General features: G+C 38.6%; 1 protein-coding gene and 1 pseudogene across 1 annotated transcript in view; both read right to left on the reverse strand.

The window, feature by feature from the left end:
• The window catches only part of RGSL1 (regulator of G protein signaling like 1), a 66,162-nt gene that overhangs the window by 20,468 nt on the left and 21,291 nt on the right, over positions 1-24,403 (reverse strand). The window contains exons 8-10 of the mRNA XM_055319032.1: positions 20,886-20,948; positions 20,251-20,467; positions 15,849-15,956 (exon numbers count right to left, since the gene is read on the reverse strand). Of these exons, the coding sequence (XP_055175007.1) occupies positions 15,849-15,956; positions 20,251-20,467; positions 20,886-20,948 (388 nt within the window). The remainder of the gene's footprint in view (positions 1-15,848; positions 15,957-20,250; positions 20,468-20,885; positions 20,949-24,403) is intronic.
• Positions 21,224-21,677, reverse strand: LOC129505948 (prefoldin subunit 6-like; annotated as a pseudogene).

Consider the following 24,403-nt stretch of genomic DNA (forward strand, 5'->3'; position numbering starts at 1 on the left):
AAAAGTAGTAACTTACATTAAACTTTAATATGTCAAGGATGCATTTTGAAATCTATATGGTAACCACTGAAGGAAGAAAACATGTAAAAACAACACATTAGCAGAAAGAATATATAGAATTATTAACCAAAAAAATTTGTAATCTTAAAGCCAAGAGGCGAGGAAAGAGAACATACAGCAAAAGGAACAAATAGAAAATAGTAAGGTAGCACTTAAAACCTAAAATATGAGAAGTTACAGTGAATGTAATCATACTAAATAATTAAAAGGCAATTCTCAAATTGAATTTAACCAAAAATGCAAAATACCCCAAAAAAGAGAGATTCTGCTTAAAAGAGGTTCACCTTAGATATAAAAGGAGATGTTAAAAAAAAAAAAAGGAATGGAAAAGGATATAACAAGCAAACACTAGCCAGAAAGAAAGGTGATGACTATAATAATATCAGACAAAGCAAACAATAAAGTAAGAAGCATTATTAGAAATAATGATTTGCTCTATCAGGAGCTATAATGATTCCAAATTTGCTTGCACCTAGAGATGTAGCCTCAAATAATGTAAAGAAAAAACTGCAAGTCTTTATTTTTTTTTAAGAACTATTTATTTGAGGGAGAGAGAGAGAGAAAGTAGGGGGGAGGGACAGAGGAAGAGGGAGAGAGAATCTCAAGCAGACTTCCCGCTACATGTGGAGACTATCAGGGCTCAATGTCATGACCCTGAGATCATGATCTGAGCCAAAATGAAGAATTGAATGCTTAACTGAGTGAGCCATGCAGGGGCCCCAGAAACTACAAGTCTTAAAAAAGAAGGAAAAATCCAGAGTAGGGATTTAAAAATTTCTCTTTTGATAGTGGATACAAATGTAAACTAAAACTATCATAAAAGATATTGAAAATTTGGGGCCTGGGTGGCTCAGCTGATTAAGGATCTGTCTTCGGCTCAGGTCATGATCCCAGGGTCCTGGGATAGAGCCCCACATCAGGCTCCCTGCTCAGTGGGAAACCTGCTTCTCCCTCCCTGCCACTTATGTTCTCTCTCTCTCTCTCTCAAATAAATAAAATCTTTAAAAAAAGTTATGGAAAATCTGAACATAGTCAAATATACCTACTTGTATATACAGAATATTGGATTCAACATTACATGCCTTATAGATAATTAATTATAATTAAGAGAGTATCACAACTTAACAAAATATTTGAAATTTCAAATGAAATAATGTAGAAATAATGTAGAAATAATGTAGAAAAATAACAACATATTAAAATGACACAAGAATAAATAGAAAGTCTGAAAAGTCCTATATATTTTAGAGAAGTTAAGTTTGTAATTAAACCTCTCCCTGAGCACGGAGGGGGACACTTGACGGGATGAGCACTGGGTGTTATTCTGTATGTTGGTAAATTGAACACCAATAAAAATTAATTTATAAAAAAAAAAAAAACCTCTCCCTGAGATTGAGACAAGTGTGCTTGCCCACACTATTTGTATCTAAAAGGGGAATGGAGGACCTAGTAAGATGAAGAAATGAAAATAAATAAAAGGAATAAATATTTTAGCACAATAAATAAAACTTTTTATTGGCAGAGAGCACAATTTTTATTCACACAACATTTGTATAAAAATCAAATAAATTTGTAGACAAATTATTAGAATTTATAATTTAGGAAAGTGGTGGAATACATGACCAATATGTGAAAATCAACTATATTTCTAAATGCCAAATACAATTTAAAAATGAAACTTTAAAAATTATACCATTTACAAGTGTATTAGGAAACATCAAAGGCCTAGAAACAAATGTGATGGAAGCTATAAAATAATATATGGAAAAACATAAAACATTTTTGAAAGAAATTAAACTTAAATAAGTGGAAAAATACACTAAATTCATTAATTAAAAATTATAATAGGGAATGGCATCACAGAAAATTATAAGTAGGGAGCTCCAGGGACCCACCCTCCATAAAAGCAGCTAAAGATGTGGCAAAAATGGTCAGAATCAGGGTTTTACAGAACTCTGGAATCTGGAACTTATAGTAACCAGGGGAAGGCTTAGTGAAGAAATAAGAGGCTGAATCTGGTAAGAAAGTATTGTGGTATTTTAAATTGTCCACCTACCATTGCCCCATCCACATCAGTGGTGGCCATATGAAAGCAGCCTACATACAGAGGTAGCAGTATGGATCTAATTTTCAAAGAATGTGTTTGTCTCTTTTTAATGAAGTTGTTTCTTGGCTTCCTGAAAGACTGGTACAAGGACTAGCCTTTGTTTTGCCCTATTTAGAGTGTTTTCAGGGAATGTGTGGATGGCTCAGTAGTTGAGCATCTGCCTTTGGCTCAGGTTGTGATCCTGGGGTCCTGGGATCAAATCCCACATTGGGCTCCCTGCAGGGAGCCTGCTTCTCCCTCTGCCTATGTCTCTGCCACTCTATCTGTGTCCCTCATGAATAAATAAATAAAATCTTTAAAAAAATAGATTGTTTTCAGGGCTGAGAGGCATCCTATGTGACATTTGTTGAGAGCATTTATAGGCACAGGTACTGGCTATAGTAGGCTGGGCCAACAGCTGGGACATCAGACAATATAAAGCTGGGGAAAGGTGAGGTTGTAAAAGTAGATACATGAGGTAATAAGGGCTTTTAAAGCTTCCACATATACTGGGGAACCAAGAAAGCTATTCATATGCCCAGAACTGGATGTGTGCTCAGAAAAACCATGAGAAGATACAAAACTTTCACCTCTGGCTGAAATTCAGGGTCCAGGCAAATGGAAATGAAGGTTAAGGCAGAGTTGTAAATAGCCTGGCTGAGCAATGAAAGAGTATTCTAAAACAGCGAATCTGCAAAGACCAGTAGAATAATTTTGTTTTGTTTTGTTTTCTTTCTTTCTGACATTTAAGGAAACTATCAAAACACTAGTTGGCCACAAACTAACAGAACACAGACTTCAGTGGTTGCACATAACAAAGAATACAGACTTTACAAAAATAGTTGAGAAAAGTCACCAAAGGAAAAAACAACAACACTTACAAAAGCAGCAGCAGCAAACTTGAAGGAGAGGGGAGAATCTGATTTTCAGAGTTGTCATATTATAACGTCCAAAATGTCCAGTCTTCAACAAAAAAAATCGATAAGGCATGCCAAAAGCCATATATGGCCCATTCACAGTAAAAAAGAAATCAATAGAAACTGTCCATGAGAAGTCCAGTCGTTGTACTTACTAGACAAAAATTTTAAACCAACTGTCTTAAATATGTTCAAAGAGCTAAAAGAAAGCATGGATAAAGAACTAAAGGAAGTCAAGAGAATGGAGTCTCACCAAATAGAGTATCAATAAAAGGATAGAAACGACAAAAAGAAATCAAGTAGCAATTCTGGAGCTTAAAAGTACAATAACTTTGAGCTAAATGAAATAAAGAACATCACATACCAAAACATATGAAATATAGCAAAAGCATTGCTCAAAGAGAAATTTATTCTTATAAATGCAGATATTGAAGAAAAAAACTGCCAAATCAGTAAATACAACTTAGACTTCCAGGAACTAGATAAAGAATAGTAAGCTGAACCCAAAGTTAGCAGAAAAAAACAGAATAAAAAAGATTAGAATGGGAGTAAACAAAATAGGGAATAGAAAACCAATGTAAAAAAAAATCACTAAGACCAACAGCTCTTTTTTGAAAAGATAAAAAAAACCTGATATTTAGTTAGACTAGGAAATAAAAGACTTAAATGACTAAAATCAGAAATGAAAGTAGAAACATTACTACCAACCTTACAGAAATAAAAAAGAGAACATTATAAGCAATTGTATGCTGATAAATAATCTAGATAAATTGAAAAAGTCTTAAAAATTAACAACTATCAAAAGGAGTCAAGAAGAAATAAAAAATTTGAACATACTATTACAAGAGACTGAATCAGTAGTGACAAACCTCTCAACAGAAAAATCAAGGACCACATGGTTTCACTGGTGAATTCTATATTATAACAGTAAGACTGTAGATCTTAACATTAAAGACAATGCAAAGAAGTTACAGTTAAAAAATGAGTATCTCTATGGAGTAAAGATACTTAAAGCAATAAATGAAATCAATTTAATTGGATTATAATTAAAAGCTCTGTTTGTTAGAGATACCATTGAGAGAGAGAATATAATCCTTATAATACATATGACTGATAGGTGGCTCATGTATAGAATATATAAATAACCCATACAAATCGATAAAAAAAGACAGAAACCAAATAGAAAAGTAGGCAAGAGACTTAAATAGGAATGTAATGCACACAGACACACATACAATATCCAATTGAATATTAAATGAAAAGGCACTCAACATTATTACTCTATAGGGAAATAGATGTCAAAACAACAAATGAGACATCACTATATATCCACAAGAATAGCTAAGAATAAAAATTTGGCACATCAAATATTGGTGAAGTTGTGGAGCAACTGGAATTCTCATGCCCTGCTGATAAGAGCATAAACATGTGCAAACACTTTGCAAAAGTATTGAGAATTTTTATAAAAGTTGAATATATGCAGATATTATGACCCAGAAATTCTAGATACATGTTCAACAGAAATGTATTCATAGTGTGCATCAAATAATATGCACAAAGATGTTCATTAGTATTAAAAAACTGAAACAACTCAAACATTCATCATTTTTGAAAGAATTAAAGATGATATATTCATATATTAGAATACTCTATAGCATGTACTCTCAATGGATGATATTGTTTCCAACAGGTGAAAATTAGGTTTTGAGGGTCAGAAAAATTGTACTCTTTTGTATGCCATGCATATATATAGTATTTCAGTGGCACCGAAATTTATGTCTAAAGAGGCTCCTTGGTGGAACAAGAATGAAAAAAATTGAGGCGAGGCTTACACAGCTGCTCTGCATTACTAAAAATAAGTCAACAATTGCTGCCTTCAACATGACTGAATTCATAAACATAACGTTGAGTTAAAGAAGCCAGTCACGGGAGTATATTCTGCATGACTCAATTTATAAAATATCAAAAAATTATGTAAATTTTAAAAATGAGATAAAGCCAAATTACCATTACCCTTGGAAAATAGGAAAGGATTAAAAATTTGGAGGTAATATAAAAGCAACCTTTGTCCAAAAGAGCAGTTGATCAGACATATTCTTCCTTTTCCTATTCTTCACAATTATTAGTAATTACTAGAAAAGAGGAAATGGGGGTTTAGAAGAGAGCAAAGAACAGAGGCTGGGTCATTTGAAATAGAAACTTTTTAATGCCATATTGGGAAAAATTTAAAAATGCCATCATGCCTTGGCTCTTCATTCCCTTCTGTCAGGGAGAGCAGAGCTGAGATATTGGGATGGGGGCATGCTAACTGCATCAGATCACAAGATCTGTTAAGGGACTACAAGGTATGCATAGAATAAAGCTATATAAACTGTACACAGGAGTAGAACTGGAGAAACACACTTAGAATAGGCATAGAAGTTCTCCCTGTGACTGTACTGATTTAATCATGCTCATTACTGTACCCTAAGCTTTTTCTGGGTCTAGAATACTGCAGTTAATGCTATAGGATTGCAGCTCAGATCCCACTCTGCCTATCTGAGTTGAAGCACTCATTCTCCTAACCTGCTGTGAATTTTGCCTGCTGATTGTGCACAGTTGGCCCTCAGCTGGAAGAGCTGCTCAATCGAGGGTGTGAGCCTTTCATAGGAGCAGTGAACCCAGCTAACATGTATTGGCAGAAGCTAGGAGACAATGTATGGGAATAATTCTGAGGATGCTGGCTCAAAAGGGACAGAATATAAACTTGATTAAGGGAGAGTTGATTAATATGGGAGCATTCTCCTAGGATATAGGAATTAAGAGAGCCTGAGAGGGATCCCAGGAAGCAGTGCAACACTGCTAGGCTGACTCTTAGAAGTTTGGGGAAAGCAATGGCTCATACTAAGTAGAAATTTTAGTGGCCAAAACAAACAGGTGAGGAAGACATCAAATGGCTCATAGAACTGAGCCTGCTACAGAAGATAAACTACATAAGACTAAAAACCCCACAAGGCAACAATGTGCCACAGAGGGCTCAATCCTTTGACTAAAGTCAAGGTGGGGGCAGAAAGTTAGAAGTGCTGATAAGAGCAGCATTAGTATCACTGAGGAGCTTTTTGGTGACTTTCTGTGATGAGAAAACATCCATTTTGAGTAACTGCCTAACATTTTGCAGTGCAACAATTCAGAGTCTGGGTGTTTAGATAAGAATCCAAGCTTAGGATTTTCACCCCAAGTTCCTGCTTTGCTTTTCCTCGGGCATCTTTTAAAATGGTCATTCAAATTTGGGTCCATGAAAAATTAGTGACAGTTGCCCTAACCTCCTTATAAGTAATAGGTAATAAGTAATTTGCTCCCCTGCTTGTGCTTTCTCTCTTGCTCACTGGTGACCTCAGATGTCAGGAATGCTTTTTCCCTGGCCCATTGCACCTCATTTGGGGACTTGAAAGTAATAAATTTTGTGACTTTACTTCTTCTGTGTGAGTATATAGTGCTTTTAATCAAAATGGCCCTAGAGTTTTCTTCCATAGTGGGATCTCAGATGCCAAGGGAATTACCTGCCAACCTTGTGGGAGTGGCTTGTGCCTTCTCACTCATAGTCTGCATAGTCTTAACACACCAACTCTGTGTTTTCCAACACATTTTTCTCTGTAGGTCAGGGCCAACTATTATTAAATTGAGGTCTCTGATAGCAATGGAAATCAAATCCCAAAATCATAGAGATAAGGTGGGAGCACTTTGCTGCCAGAAGTAAAGAAGGTGCTATTTTTATAATGAACAATAAAGTGGCAGTAGAACAACATAGTGGCAGCTAGGAGGACCTGACCCTCAGAAAGCTGTAGGTATGGTTAATAGAACATAGTATTCCTAGAGGCTAAATAGGCAGCCAAAAAAGTTCCTGCTTAATATATACAACTAAAAGACACCAAGGATAAATGACTGAGAGCACTTGCACCAAAGAAAGTCACAATCTCTTGTTCAGTTTCTAAACCTGAGTCAATTTTTAGACCTGAGATGCACTGACTGAAGAAAGGTCTCCATGAAGGAAGACCCTACAACATTATAGAAACTGAATTCTAATCATACTCATAGTCCCTCTCCAATGGGGTCTTTGAGCATTTATTCCAGTAACTGGAAGAAAAATATCCAGTTATTTTAAAGACTATTGAACCCAAGGTCCTAGTTAACACTATTTGGATCCCCAGAACATCATCATGGAAGCCACTAGAGAAGACACTTATGAAAATTAGGTAATAAGTGGAGTCCTGGCCCAGGTACATCTCACAGTAGGAACAGTGGGTCCACTGGGTCCACAGATCCATTAAGTAGTCATTTCTCCAATCTCTAAATGTGTACTGGAATGGAATTACTTGGTAGTTGACAGGATCTCCATATTATTTCCTTGGTCTAAGGAGTAAGAGCTATTATGGTGAGAAAGATCAAGTGGAAGTCTCTGAAACTCTTTCCATGCTCCTAGTCAAGATAATAAAAAACAATATCATATTCTGGGGATAATGGCAGAAATTAATGCCACCCTTAAAAACTGAAAAGATGACTTCATATCCTAAATAATTAAGTTATAAAACCATTATTAAGGGCAGAACAAGATATTTGTCAGCATGAAAATGGAGAAAGCCACAAATTGCAGGTAGGGTAAGGGGGACTTCCCCACAGAAGTACTGCCCTACACTTGGTGCTGAAGCTCAAGCTGAGTGAGGAGAACATTCACATGAAGGGCAACTTGGATTGGAGAATTCAGAACTCAAGCAGGATGAGGAGGCATCCACATAAAGGGAATCCCAGAATTTGGGGTTCAACTAGGGTGAGAAAGGCACCCACATTGGGGCACAAAGGAGCAGACCAGGAAGAAGTGTGGAAACTTAAATAGAATGAGAAAGACAGGGACACCTGAGTGGCTCAGTCAGTTGAGAATCTGACTCTTGATTTTGGCTCAGGTTGTGATTTTGAGGTCATGGGATCAAGCCTGGCATCTGCTCCATGCTCAGTGGGGAGTCTATGGCCTCTCCGTCTCTCCCCCCATGTGCACTCTCTCTCTCTCTCTAAAATAAATAAATAAATAAATAAATAAATAAATAAATAAATAAATAAATAAATAAATCTAAAAAAATAAATGAGGAAGATATTCTCATTAGGTGTGGCCTACCACAGGGTATCAGAACTTGAGCAGGTTGGAGGATGTCCATGTTAAGGGGTCACCTGGTATGGGGTGACAGAGTCCAAGCAAGATGAAGAGAGAGTCTACACAGGAAATGGGTGCAGCCTGGTATGGAGCATCAGAGCCTGAGAAAAATAAGACCGACCTCTCCATGGAAGAAGGATGGTCACGTGCAGGAAATCAGAGCCCCAGTGGCAATGAGGAATGACTACATGTAGTAGTATCCTGGCACAGGTCATCAGAACAGAGTGAGGAGAGTTTCCTCAAGAAGAAGCATCCTAAAAACGGTATTACAATTCAAGCAAGGTGAGGAGGGTGCTATGCATGAAAAGGGCCTGGTGTAAGGTGCTGGGCCCAGGTAAGGGGAAGAGGGCATCAGCAAAAGTGGCAGTGTAGACAAGGTATTAGTTACATAGAAAGAATTAATCAAATACATAAATACATTTAAGGCAAAGGGAGTCAATTTTCTCATTGTCAGAGGAGACGTAAAATTATGGAAAAGGAAAAAACTAGAATAAACTCAAATGTATTTAAAGTATAGATATTGGTGGGGTCTCATGGTTTTCAATATGTAGATATGGAGAAATATAGCTATAAATGTGTCTCTGTGTATGCATACACACATATATTCAAACACAATGTTCTCGAGTTCTGTCCATTAAGAAGATTTGATTGCAGTGATTTCAATAGCAATGAACTACCTAAATATCATTCTCTAAGAGAAGGAACCACACTCTTTAGAGAAATGGCTAATTCTGGGCTAGAGTAGGGAGAGTACAAGATGAGCTTGGAACAGATATCTCATACAAGAAAGTAAGACAATGCTCAAGAGACCTGTCAAGAGGAGACAGATGCCAGCTTTGAATGGTATGCCACTGGCCAAATAGGAGACAATTTGAACATCAAAGTAAGTAACCATAGTAATAGATTAAAATCCATTAAATAATATCAGTAAACAATGAATCTCTCTGCCTATCTATCTATCACCTATCATTTATATATCTAAATGAATAAATTAAAAGTGTGGTAGAAAATGGGGTATTTATATAATTTCAAAGTATCCTCTCTCCTCCACACACATAATATTTATTAATTACAAAAGGGAAAAACTAATTTACAGGGGAAGATCCTAGGAGGCACCATATAATTAAGTGATCAAAGGAAATATTACCAGTAATGGAAAAAAGCAAAATGGTGCACCACCTACTGCACTGAAAAGGACTGCAATGATATTTCTGAATGGATAATCCAAGTTTAAACATGAGAAAACACCAGACAAATTTATTGAGAGACATCTATAAAAATAACCTTGCAATTTTTAAAAATGTCAAGGATATAAGAATCAGAAAATTTGAGGAACTGTTCCAGATAATAGACATTTGGTGAGACTTGAACATAGCCTGAAAATTAAATGTAGTAATACATCATTGTTAATTTCCTGATTTTTCTTAAGTTCACAGTCTAGAGGCATAGGCTTACTAAAAGACTGAGACCCAGGACTATAGAATGCTTGCCCTTCCCCCACACCTCACCACCACAGTACTAACGGCCCATTTACAGCAGTTCCTTTTACCTTGTACATCATGTCCTGATATTAGGACAAAAAAATATGAGGCATACCAAAAGGAAAAAGCCCCATAATTTAAAGAGAAGAGCAAACATAAGAAGCAAACATGACAGGGATTTTGGAATTATCAGACTAGGAATTTAAAACTATGACTAATATGCTAAGGGCTCTAATAGATAAAGTAGATAACATGCATGAACAAATGGGCAAAGTAAGCAGAGAGATGGAAACTCTAAGAAAGAACCAAAAAGAAATGCTAGAGATCAAACCACTGACAGAAATTAAGAATGTCTATGGTGGGCTCATTGATAGATTAGAAATAGCTGAGCAAACACATCTGCACTTGAAGATATCTCAATAGAAACCTTTAAAACTTAAAAACAAAGAACACAAAGAGACTGAAAAAAACCCAAAACCAAAACACCTAAAAATTGTGTGAGAACTACATAGAAGGTGTAACACATGTATAATGTGAATCCTAGAATGAAAAGAGATAAACACAAGATATATTTGAAACAATAATGACTGATGATTTCCTCCAAATTAACGTCAAACACCAACCCACAGATCCCTAAAGCTCAGAGAACAGAGCAGAAAAGATGAAAAAAAAAAAGGATAACAAAAAAATTCTGAAAGAAGCCAAGGGGAAATAAAACATCTAACCTAGAGAGAAGCAAACATAAGAATTACATCTGACTTCTCTTCACAAACCATGCAAGCAAGAAGAGAGTGGAATAAAATATTTAAAGTGTTGATTAAAAAATTCCCCCCACCAGCCTAAAATTCTCTATCTTGCAAAATTATTCTTCAAAAGTGAATTAGAGGGATCCCTGGGTGGCGCAGCGGTTTGGCGCCTGCCTTTGGCCCAGGGCGCGATCCTGGAGATCCGGGATCGAATCCCACGTCGGGCTCCCGGTGCATGGAGCCTGCTTCTCCCTCTGCCTCTGTCTCTGCCCCCCCCCCCCTCTCTCTGTGACTATCATAAATAAATAAATTAAAAAAGTGAATTAGAAATAAATACTTTCTCATACAAAAGAAAAAAAAAAGGAATGAAGGAATTTCTTCGAGTAGACCTGCCTTGTAAGCAATGTTAAATTTGCTAGAGAGAAGGAAAATAATATATAGGTCAGAAACTTGGATCTACATTAAAAAAAAAGGAGAGGATCAAAAAGGGAATGAGTAAGGAAAGTCAAAACCCTTTATTTTTCTTCTCCTTGATTGATCTAATGAGTAATAGTTTGTTCAAAATAAAAATAGTAATGATGTATTCAAATAATAGTAACAAGGTATTCAAATGATAGTGGCAATGTATTCAATGATATAATGGTTAGGACGAAGGAATTAAATTATTTTGCTATTATAAAGTACACAAAATACTTGTGAGTGCTATATACTTATTTGAAAGGCGAAGGCTCTCTGCCCCAGAGCCAGGCAGTGGAAGAAGCAGGCTATCTCCGCTTCCTCTGGGAGAGATGAAGCCGCTGAATACCAAGCTGAGGAAAGCTGTCCCATCTCCTGACACCCTTCAAATTGTACGAATCAGTGCCCCCCTCCACCTGCCCCCAGGAGGACCTGAGCCAGTGCGCACTAAGAGACTATAGTTTGGCACCCGCTGGGAGCTCTTGGCTCTGGGGCTGGCTGCCACCACTTTTTTTCCTCCTTTCACCGTGGAGACCATTCGCCCTAGAAAGGCTCAGTCTCCAGGGAACGAGGACCTCACAGGACAAACAGCTTACACTGAACCAGTCCACCTGGCAAGGGGCGGGGCACTTCTGCCCAGGCACAGACACCTGGGAATCGGTGCAGCAGCCTCTCCCCTAGAAGACCAGCTAAAAGAACAGGGGAACACCAAGTTTACTGACCAAACAGCACTGAAAAGCTGAAAAGCTTCAGGACTGAGGGAAAATAGTGTATGGAACTCGAGGTTTTTTCCTTAAGACTTGTTTATCTTTCAGGTTAAAAATTTCCAATATTTCTTTTTTCTTGCTTAACTATAATATTTTATCAACTCTTTGTTTTTAAGTTTTTTCCTTCTTGACTTTCATATTTTTACAATTACATGTCATAGATATATTCCTCATTGTTGGCTTCCTTTCAACATATTCAATTAAATTTTTTTGTATTCAATTAAATTTTTATATGTACATAAGTTTTTGGTGTTTTTGTTTTGTTTTATAATTTTGAATTTAGTACCTTCTAACACACAGACCAAAAATACACTCAGAACTAAGAGGATCACCATCTTGGTCCACTCTGTGAGACTATATTCTCTCTCCCTCCTCATTTCCTCCCTTCTCCCTTTTTAAATTTTTACAATTTTTTAAAATTCATTTTTCACTTTCATAGTCTTTTAAAATTTTCTGGTCCCTGACCTCTTCAGAATTCTTTATGGTATATTTTTCTCAGGTCATGGTTGATATTTTTGACTCTGCTTACTCAGACAGTCATTCTGCACTGGACAAAATAACTAGAAGGAAGAATTCGCCACAAAAGAAAGAACCAGAAGTAATACTCTCTGCCACAGATCTAATGGATATGGATTTAAGTAAAATGCCAGAGATAGAATTCAGGATTACAATCATACAATTATTGGTGGCTCTTGAAAAAAGCATAAAAGACTCTAGAGATTCTGTTACTGCAGAGATGAGATCTAATCAGGCCGAAATTAAAAATGCTTTCACTGGGATGCAGTCTAGACTGGATGCTCTAACAGCTAGGGTTAATGAGGCAGAAGAGAGAGTGAGTGACAGAGAAGACAAGTTGAGGAAAAGAGAGAAATACAACTAAGAGCCCAGGGGAAGAGACTCCAAGAATTAATAGTTTGAGAAAGAATAACATTCATCTTATTGGGATTCCAGAGGACGTAGAGAGAGAGAGAGGATCAGAAAGCATATTTGAACAAATAATAGCTGAGAACTTCCCTAATCTGGCATTCATATCCAAGAGATAGAGAAGACCACCCCCCCAAATCAACTAAAACTGATCAGCACCCCAACATATAATAGTAACGCTTGCAAATTTCAGAGATAAAGAGGAAATCCGAAAGCAGCTCAGGACAAGAGATTCCTAACTTATATGATGAGAAATTTCAAATTAACAGCAGACCTATCCCCAGAGACCTGGCAGGCCAGAAAGGGCTGGCATGATGTATGCAGGGTACTAAATGAGAAAACCATGCCAAGAATACTTTAACCAGGAAGGCTGCAGAAGGAGCCACAATATCCTTCAACAGATGAATGGATAAAGAATATGTGGTATATATATGTACAATGCCATATTACTCAGCCATCAGAAAGGATTTATACCTACCATTACCATTGTTGTGGATAGAAATAGGGGGTATTATGCTGAAATAAGTCAACTGAAGAAAGACAGTTATCATAATGGTTTCACTCACATATGGAATATAAGAAATAGTGAAAGGGACCAAAAGGGAAAGAAAGGAAACTGAGTGGGGAAAGATTAGAGAGGAAGACAAACCATAATAGACTCTTAACTCTGGGAAACAAACAAAGGGTTGCAGAAGGGAGGTGGCAGGGAATGGGGTAAATGGGTGATGGCATTAAGGAGGGCACATGATGAGATGAGCCCTGGCTGTAATACTATATGTTGGCAAATTGAATTTAAATAAAATATTCAATTAAATAAAATATTTAAAAATAAAATAAAAGGCATAAGAAAATAAATGGAAGGAATTTTCTCTAGTGAGGGAGGTTAGAGGTTGAAATTAGGCACAGATATAAAGGGGCTTTGATTGTTTCTATAATTTGTTATTTCTTTGAAAAATGATCAAAAGCAAATATGTCAAAATCTTAAGACATTAAATCTACGTGGTGAAAAAAAACAACTCTCATAGAAAACCAATAGCCCACTTGGTGAGAAATTGCTGACATTGGATCACTTCAACTCTGGAATGAGTATCAGTGTATCTTGCCTGGAATTGACAAGAATTCCTGGCTACAAAGCTTCAGTAAGCATTGCTATCAGGAAGCTTACAAGAAACCTGAATGCGATCCCATGTAACATTTCCTCTGACCAAGTGATATGCTTTAAAGTGAGGCTGGCAATGGACATATGATGATGGGATCCATTAGTTCTATCGACTATGATAGCTGCTGGCCCGGTACAGCAATGGAGCCATTCTTTGAAGGTGCAACTATGAAACCAGCTTGTTTATGATCTTGGGAAATGGGACAACATCCACGAGGATAAACTGGAGACCATTATAAGATGTTATGTCCCCAATAAGTAGAATACACAGGTTATGAGGACAAGGAGTAAAAGTAGGGGTGGCCCATTTAACATCAATATCAATGATTGATTTACTTAGGGAAATTTCTTTTTTAAAAAATTTTATTTATTTTTTTGACAGAGAGAGAGAGAGAGAGAGAGAGAGAGAGAGAGAGAACACAAGCAAGGGGAACAGCATGCAGAGGGAGAGGGAGTGGGCAGGCTCCCTGTTGAGTAAGGAGCCCAATGAGGGGCTCCATCTCAGGACCCTGGGATCATGACCTGAGCTGAAGGCATATGTTTAATCAACTGAGCCACCCAGGAGCCCCATACTTATGAAAATTTTTAATCCTTACAATTTTAGGTTCTGTGGGTCTATACCAGTGCTGTCCAATAGAAATATAACATGAATCACATATATAATTTTAAATTTTCTAGTAGTAACATTAAAAAGATAAAATAAAAGGTTGAAGTTAATTTTGATAAAATGTATTTTGTGTAATCTATTAGTATCAGATACATTTCAAGTATTCAATGGCCACATAATGCTAGTGGATCCTGTACTGTACTGGACAGTGCCAGTCTGGAGATCCTGGTTCCCAGAAGGGGAATGCTTCTACTAGGGACACAGTAGGCACAGTAAGCACTTTTAGCTCCTTAGGCCAAGAGGCTAGCAGGCAAGCAAAGGAGTTACTGTACTGGCAGAGTAATTGACTCTTATCATCCCCTGATAACATCAGTAACACAGCAGGAGCAGAGAATTAATTTGGCATTGGGAATACTCTTAGTATTCTACTGCCCAATTTTGATGATAAATTGTCAAACGCAATAACTATAGCCTGAAAAATCACGATGATCAGGAAGCTTAGGCTCCTTAGGGATGACAATGTATGTCATCCTCCCAGGTAAGTCCCCTAAGACCAGCAGAGACACTATCTAAGAATAAAGGGACTCTAGGATGGGTAGCAAAGAAGGGTGAAGAAGAGTATTCGGTGTGGTCTCCAGATAAGCTCTAGGAGTGTGAGTGAGCTCTTCTAGTATAAGTTCCCTAGGAAAAAGAAACCAACCAGAATTCTGGGGTAACTATTCCAATATGGAGTGAAGTTTCCATACAAAAAAAGTCAACAGGGTGCTGTGGTGCACGGCTGGTGCACAACTCAGATCCTCCTTTTAGGATCTAACCACCCATTCCCAGCTACCTGGAGTATTGGATACAGATAGCTCATAGTTGAGACCCCCTCTGGGCATTGCCTCAGCCAAAGGGTGTTGCCTGACCCAAGGTTGTATCCTCCCCTTGTTCAGCCAAATCCCTTTTGAGTCAATGTGAAAGTGAAAAGAAAAAAAAGGTCCTTTGTCTCAGTAAGGGACAACTCTGAAAGGCCATCCTAGCTTTTGAGCTTCTTCTATGGGATCTGCTGAGGTCTATTGTAACTGCCTTGCAGTTCAACATCTACCTCTGCCAATTCTGCTTTCCTCATTTCTTTAAAGGGCTTATACTAGGAACACACACCAACAAACCTCCTTCCACATATCTCCGACTCTAATGAACTCAGTAGAAGACACATCTGCATTATTTAAAACCCCAGAGTGATAACTAAGTGAGAAAGCAGGAATTAACAATTTTCATCACCACCCTCATTCATTTATAATTGCCTGTCAGTTTCAGGATGCCCTTCTATGGCTGTGTAGAAGAAAAAAGACATGGCAATTCTTCCCTGACCATCCCTCATTTCAAAAGAAGCACAGTTCCTCTCTTGGCTTATGCTTCTTGAGGTTGGAGAATCTCTTACCTGATTGTCTCCAATTTATCTTTGAGTTGTAAATACTTACCTGTTTTAGGTGCTTTTTCACAATATATTTTGTAGTCATCACTGATTCTCTGTATGGCCACCTTTGGATACTTATAGCAGAGTTCCTCAAAGGACATTTTCTCTATGTCTACCAAGTAGGGAAAAAAAGGAATAGAGCCTGATTGTCCACTCTGGCTCAAAGATTCATGCAATTTTATTGAGGATATTACCTTTAAAATATTATTATTATTTAATAAATTAATTTTTATTGGTGTTCAATTTGCCAACATACAGAATAACACCCAGTGCTCATCCCGTCAAGTGTCCCCCTCAGTGCCCGTCACCCATTCACCCCCACCCCCCGCCCTCCTCCCCTTCCACCACCCCTAGTTCGTTTCCCAGAGTTAGGAGTCTTTATGTTCTGTCTCCCTTTCTGGTATTTCCCACACATTTCTTCTCCCTTCCCTTATATTCCCTTTCACTGTTATTCATATTCCTCAAATGAATGAGAACATACACTGTATGTCCTTCTCCGATTGACTTACTTCACTCAGCACCTTTAAAATATTATTTAACTAAGATAAGAATGTTTTAATAAAATGTTCACACAAGGAATATAAGTTCCTCAGGCCAAATCAGAAGTAAGGGAATATAGCTTTCCCTCCTCTCCAGAATGTTAGAACACTGCCCTTCTTGGGGACCCCTGACCCATTGAGATTTTCTGCCTGAAGGATGCTGGGGTAACTGAGTTATGGTTTTGAAAGAAATACTAATATTTAACACATATACAAGAAGTAATTTATCCAAATGAATATTGACCCCTTCGAAGCAGCCATCTGTTATGGGAAGGAATTGCAAATGTATTCCAAACATTCTGCTATTGCTTCAAAGAATTTGATACACTTAGGGATTGTATATGGCAAATAACATGCTAGGAACGTTCTCTCTTGCTTGGCCCTATCTTTGGGAATTACTTTCAGAATTGACAGTTCATATATGTGAATATCATTAATAGTTGCAAATCATTGTCCTTTGAGAGAAAATTATTTTTTCTAGAAATAGCCATACATTATTTCTAGTTATACATAATGAATTGAGAGGGAATACTTTTTTGTATCCAAAATAAAATGAGGCAGCCTTCCTTCTAGTCATGTACTAGACAATAGATACAGATTAGCAGCACCTTACCTCCTACCAAGGTGAAAACACTCAATCATGTTGTGAGTTCTGGGGTTTAAAATAAGTCTAATTGCACACAGTTCTCCAGAAACTCTCCCAAGGCAGTCTAATGCTTTCTGAAGATTATATTGGTGGAGTCTAGAAGGAATGCTGGGGGAGGGACCCACAAAGATTAGTTGTCCTTATGTCAGCTTTGTCATTGTTATCATTCTCCTCTCTCAGCCAGGTGAATCTGGCTGTTAAGTTATAAGAGCAGTAGATCATTCCTACAATAGATCCAGATTTCTAGTCCTGGACCAATCCCTCCCTTATTAAGCAACCTTGGCCAAGTCTTTCCACTTCTCAGAGACTCATTTTCTCCGTATGAAATCTGAGAGAAGTATTCTAGCTCTGATGCTCTGTGAGATTATGGTGCATCCTGAGTGGAGGCATCAGTCCATCTGGGAGTCAGGGCCCTGGGTTGAGCAAATATACAGGAGGACCTTATCAGGTCAGACTTGCATTCCAAAAAGGCAGTGGTTGAGGGAATAATGATGTGTGTTGGGGGAGGGAAGAAGCAGCTTCATGGAAAGTAATTCCCACTCTTTCTGGTCATCCCTCGCACTCCAAGGCCACCAAACCATGCCTATTGCCAAGTATGTGTGTGGTGAAATTTATCAGCCATCCTTTCTTCCACTTTTCTCTTGAACAGGTTGTGGCATGAGAAGGTGAAACTCTGATAGGAAACAGAGGACTTGTTCATGCTAGATTTAAATAACTCATGCCCAAGCATGGCTCTTGAGAGGCAAGCATTTAAGGCACCCTGTTTTATATATGGAGTGCAAATAAAAGCTTTAAAAAATAGAATGTTACTTTTTTAGTGTAATCTACCAAATATGTATTGAGCACCTGCTTGCAGTGTAAATGCATTGCCTTCAATCCCCTCAGCAATTCTACCAAGTAGGGGCCATTATCCTCACTGTATACTTGAGGAAATGAGGCTCAAAGAGATGAGGTGACTCTCTGAGGCTCACAGAGCAAGGGAGTGGTGGAATTGAATTTTCAAAGCTTTGGCTTACTCCTCCTCTGTGTTTTTAAAAGTGCAGGTCACGACTCAATAATATGTCAAAAAACTGTCATTGTCAGCTTTTACAAAATAGAATAGAGAATATTAGGGGAAATCATCTTATATAATAAGGGTAATATTGCTTTGTGAAAATGTTGTTCCATATATATGCACACACATATATACAAGTACATGTTCCCTGAAGTCAAATGTTTTTATTGTGGGTTGAAGTTTAAGAAATGCTGCACATACACAAAAATAAACTCAAAATGGATGAAAGATCTAAATGTGAGACAAGATTCCATCAAAATCCTAGAGGAGAACACAGGCAACACCCTTTATGAACCTGGCCACAGTAATTTCTTGCAAGATTCATCCATGAAGGTAAGAGAAACAAAAGCAAAAATGAACTATTGGGACTTCATCAAGATAAGAAGCTTTTGCACAGCAAAGGATACAGTCAACAAAACTAAAAGACAACCTACAGAATGGGAGAAGATATTTGCAAATGACCTATCAGATAAAGGGCTACTTTCCAAGATCTATGAAGAACTTATTAAACTCAACACCAAAGAAACAAACAATCCAATCATGAAATGGGCAAAAGACATGAACAGAAATCTCACAGAGGAAGACATAGACATGGCCAACAAGCACATGAGAAAATGCTCCGCATCACTGGCCACCAGGGAAATACAAATCAAAACCACAATGAGATACCACCTCACACCAGTGAGAATGGTGAAAATTAACAGGACAGGAAACAACAAATGTTGGAGAGGATGTGGAGAAAGGGGAACCCTCTTACACTGTTGGTGGGAATGTGAACTGGTGCAGCCACTCTGGAAAACTGTGTGGAGGCTCCTCAAAGAGTTAAAAATAGATCTGCCCTACGACCCAGCAATTGCACTGCTGGGGATTTACCCCAAAGATACAGATGTAGTGAAACACTGAGACACCTGCACCCCGATCTTTCTAGCAGCCATGTCCACAATAGCCAAACTGTGGAAGGAGCCTCGGTGTCCATCGAAAGATGAATGGATAAAGAAGATGTGGTCTATGTATACAATGGAATATTCCTCAGCCATTAGAAATGACAAATACCCACCATTTGCTTCGACATGGATGGAACTGGAGGGTATTATGCTGAGTGAAATAAGTCAATCGGAGAAGGACAAACATTATATGGTTTCGATCATTTGGGGAATATAAAAGATAGTGAAAGGGAATAAAGGGGAAAGGAGAAAAAATAAGTGGGAAATATCAGAAAGGGAGACAGAACATGAGAGACTCCTAACTCTGGGAAACGAACTAGGGGGTGGTGGAAGGGGAGGTGGGTGGGGGGTGGGGGTGACTGGGTGACGGGCACTGAGGTGGGCACTTGACAGGATGAGCAATGGGTGTTATGCTATATGTTGGCAAATTGAACACCAATAAAAAATAAATTTATAAAAAAAAAGAAATGTTGCAGTACTCTGATTGCCTCAGTTTTTTTTGTTCAATTTGGATATTAATGGCTGACATTATGGACTTTTACTGTTGCCAAACATTGTGGTAACAGCTTTCATAGGTGACCTGGGGGCTTCTTCACAACAAATCTATTATTATTAGTCCCATTTTAAGGATGAGAAAACTAGGGCTTAACGAGAGGTTAAATACATTTAAATACTTAAATACTTAAGTTTCCAGTCAGCAGGAGAACTAGGATATAACCCAGAGCTCTGGGACAGCAGAGCCTTGTGCTCCCAACCACTCCTCTCTACTCCGTGAGTCAGCTACTGTGTTATGTTGGGCGAGGTCAGTAGCTATTAAAAATATATTCACAGAAATGCTTTGAACCTGACTCTGGAGGAAGTGTGGTAAGGGGGACCATGCTTATCAGATGTACAAAAGTGAATTATTCTTTAATTGAGGTGATGCTTTGGTGGACATGAGTCTGGCCAAACTTCAGTGCTCTGGCTCCCTTCAGAGCTAGAAGAGGCCAGTCAGTCAGTGAAATCCAGGCTCTGCCACTTACTGTGTGACCTTGGGAAGGTCAATTATCTTCTCTGTGCCTCAGTTACTCAGTACTTACCTCACAGGTTATTTTGAAGATCAAATGAGGTAATCTTTGCATTGCACAGTGCTGAGATGTAGTAAACATTCACTAAATGTTAAATATTAATATTTCCAAGTGGCCTATATATTAGGATCAAAAAATTATGGTGACTGCCCTTACCTGCTTGGAACACTGGAGAGTTCAGTTCTACCTGGAGAGACCCGCATTGTCTCAGGTCCTCAGTAGCTATCTTTTGCCATTGCATAGAATCCATTTTCTCCATGTTAGCCAAACCCTGGCTTAACTCCAGGGATTCCTCACACCTCTTATAAAGAAGAATGTTCTCTTCTTTATTTATAGATCCTTTTTTATGCCATCTGCTGCTGCTGAACGTGGTCTAAGAGAAGAGGATGAGGGCAGAGAGCACCTGCTATAGGAGCTAGACGAGAAGCAAGATTTTTTAACAGCCCAGTCCCCTGTGCTTCCTCGTCACATGTCATTTATGCTGCTGATTGCTTTCATTTTGTTAAGAACCATTGCTCCTTTACACACCACCCCTCCACCCTCTTCTAATTAAATCCATTTCTATAAGGAAGAAATTCTATTTGAATGTGACTTCTTCAAAATCAGCTATTGCACTTGAGTCTTTTTCCTTAAGGTTTATCTTTAGAACATCAGGGACCTTGTCAACACCTAGTGGCCTCTAGGAAAAATAAAAATTTCATTTACTTTGACAAATAAGGCTTCTAAGGGAGCAGTTACTCTTGTTCTCCCCACAACCTCATGATTTCTCCCCAACTCAAGGTCCCTCCTACTGTAAAAATGAGAAACCAGTAGTCCTCTTCATCCAGGAATTCATCATACCAGGAGCTGAGCATCTGAAATCCAAAGAGGACATAAGTGTTATAAGGTGCTGCTGTTTGCTGCATCTCTTGTGCCAGTGTTCACGTGGGAGAAAAGCAGGCTGCAGATTCTGGATTCTCTGATTCAACCACAAGACAATCTATGTGTCTCTGAATATGGCAGTTCGTGCAGTCTCCTTCTCAATCTCAGAGAATGGTAGTTGATATTATTTTTTTTGGGGGGGGTGGTTTTCACATTTTATTAGCTACAGCATAGACCCTTGAGCTGCCTCATTCCCTCCCCGCCCCCTCCATGGGGTCAGGCCTTCCCAGAAGCCCCTGCCTTGGCTGCCTGGGCCCTCTGGAACTTCTGCTGCAGCTGAGCCAGGGTCTCCCTCTGTTGCTCTGACTGCCGCTCAAGGTCCCGGAGCTGGGATTCGTATCGCTTAATTTCAGCTGTGATATAGTCCAGCCTCTTCCCCACTGTGGCGCGAGCCTCTCCCAGCTCCTGTTTGACCAGCACAGGGCCCAGAAGTTTAAAGACCACGTTGGATCCATCTAGCAGGGCCAGCTCCTCCTTCACGATATTATTTTGTTAGCTGCGCCTCAAGCTTCTGTCTCCCCGACATGGATTTACTCAAGTCCTTCTGTAGCTGCTGATATTTCTCCACTTCTCCCTGTAGCTTCTTCTGGATTAGCTCAGCCATGGCGGGGACGAAGGCCCGCTGGGAGTAGGAGCGGGCGCTGGGTCTCACTCTGGGAGGTACCTAAACTCCCCTTTCTGGCAATTTACTTAAAGACAATTACTTGGCATCTTTGTACTCCCTTGTTCTTTTCTAAATAAAGTACCATCTCATTTGATTCTCAAAATGGTCCTAAAAACCAAGAATATTCTTTCTTTCTTTCTTTCTTTCTTTCTTTCTTTCTTTCTTTCTTTCTTTCTTTCTTTTCTTCTTTCTTTCTTTCTTTCTTTTAAGGGTCTTCTTTTAAAGTGTATTCTCTTAGTATCTCACACTCCAAGACCTTACTCACTTCTGAAGAATATTTTTTTAATTTTATTTTTTTAATTGGAGTTCAATTTGCCAACATATAGCATAACACCCAGTGCTCATCCCATCAAGTGCCCCCCTCAGTGCCTGTCACCCAGTCACCCCCACCCCCACCCACCTCCTTTTCCACCACCCCTTGTTCATTTTCCAGAGTTAGGAGTCTCTCATGTTCTGTCTCCCTCTCTGATATTTCCCACTCATTTTCTCTCCTTTCCCCTTTATTCCCTTTCACTATTTTTTATATTCCCCAAATGAATGAGACCATATAATGTTTGTCCTTCTCCGATTGACTTATTTCACTCAGCATAATACCCTCCAGTTCCATCCACGTCGAAGCAAATAGTGGGTATTTGTCGTTTCTAATGGCTGAGTAATATTTCATTGTATACACAGACCACATCTTCTTTATCCATTCATCTTTCGATGGACACTGAGGCTCCTTCCACAGTTTGGCTATTGTGGACATGGCTGCTAGAAACATTGGGGTGCAGGTGTCCCGGCATTTCACTGCATCTGTATCTTTGGGGTAAATCCCCAGCAGTGCAATTGCTGGGTGGTAGGGCAGACCTATTTTTTAACTCTTTGAGGAACCTCCACACAGTTTTCCGGAGTGGCTACACCAGTTCACATTCCCACCAACAGTGCAAGAGGGTTCCCTTTTCTCCACATCCTCTCCAACATTTGTTTCCTGTCTTGTTAATTTTCCCCATTCTCACTGGTTTGAGGTGGTATCTCATTGTGGTTTTGATTTGTATTTCCCTGATGGCAAGTGATGCAGAGCATTTTCTCATGTGCATGTTGGCCATGTCTATGTCTTCCTCTGTGAGATTTCTGTTCATGTCTTTTGCCCATTTCATGATTGGATTGTTTCTTTGCTGTTGAGTTTAATAAGTTCTTCATAGATCTTGGAAACTAGCCCTTTATCTGATAGGTCATTTGCAAATATCTTCTCCCATTCTGTAGGTTGTCTTTGAGTTTTGTTGATGGTATCTTCTGCACAGGTCTTATCTTGATGAAGTCCCAATAATGCATTTTTGCTTTTGTTTCTCTTGCCTTCATGAATGTATCTTGCAAGAAATTACTGTGGCCAAGTTCAAATAGAATGTTGCCTGTGTTCTCCTCTAGGATTTTGATGGAATCTTGTCTCACACTTAGATCTTTCATCCATTTTGAGTTTATCTTTGTGTATGGTGTAAGAGAATGATCCAGTTTCATTCTTTTGCATGTGGATGTCCAATTTTCCCAGCACCATTTATTGAAGAGACTGTCTTTTTTTCCAGTGGATAATCTTTCCTGCTTTGTCGAATACTAGTTCACCATAAAGTTGAGGGTCCACTTCTGGATTCTCTATTCTGTTCCATTGATCTATGTGTCTGTTTTTGTGCCAGTACCACACGGTCTTGATGACCACAGCTTTGTAGTACAACCTGAAATCTGGCATTGTGATGCCCCCAACTATGGTTTTCTTTTTTAATATTCCCCTGGCTATTCAGGGTCTTTTCTGATTCCACACAAATTTTAAAATGATTTGTTCCAACTCCCTGAAGAAAGTCCATGGTATTTTGGTAGGGATTGCATTAAATGTGTAAATTGCCCTGGGTAGCATTGACATTTTCACAATATTAATTCTTCCAATCCATGAGCATGGAATATTTTTCCATCTCTTTGTGTCTTCCTCAATTTCTTTCAGAAGTGTTCTGTAGTTTTGAGGGTATAGATCCTTTACCTCTTTGGTTAGGTTTATTCCTAGGTATCTTATGCTTTTGGGTGCAATTGTAAATGGGATTGACTCCTTAATTTCTTTTTCTTCAGTCTCATTGTTAGCGTATAGAAATGCCACTGACTTCTGGGCATTGATTTTGTATCCTGCCACACTGCCAAATTGCTGTATGAGTTCTAGCAATCTTGGGGTGGAGGCATTTGGGTTTTCTATGTAGAGTGTCAGGTCATCGGCGAAGAGGGAGTTTGACTCCTTTGCCAATTTCAATGCCTTTTATCTCTTTTTGTTGTCTGATTGCTGAGGCTAGGACTTCTAGTACTATATTGAATAGTAGTGGTGAGAGTGGACATCCCTGCCTCGTTCCTGATCTTAGGGGAAAGGCTCCCAGTGTTTCCCCATTGAGAATGATATTTGCTGTGGGCTTTTCGTAGATGGCTTTTAAGATGCTGAGGAATGTTCCCTCTATCCCTACACTCTGAAGAGTTTTGATCAGGAACGGATGCTGTATTTTGTCACATGCTTTCTCTGCATCTATTGCGAGGATCATATGGTTCTTTCATCACATTAAAACAAACAGAAAGTAACAATAACAACAAAAAAACTAAGAGTTAGTGCTAGCTAGGTTTATTTTTTTGTAGTCTCACCTTCATTCATTCATTTATTTGACAAATAGTTTCTGAGGGCCTCCTATCTGCCAAGCACATGCAAATGGCTGAGAATAC

This window comes from Nyctereutes procyonoides, unplaced genomic scaffold (assembly GCF_905146905.1).
Source record: "Nyctereutes procyonoides isolate TBG_1078 unplaced genomic scaffold, NYPRO_anot_genome, whole genome shotgun sequence".
NCBI lineage: Eukaryota > Metazoa > Chordata > Mammalia > Carnivora > Canidae > Nyctereutes > Nyctereutes procyonoides.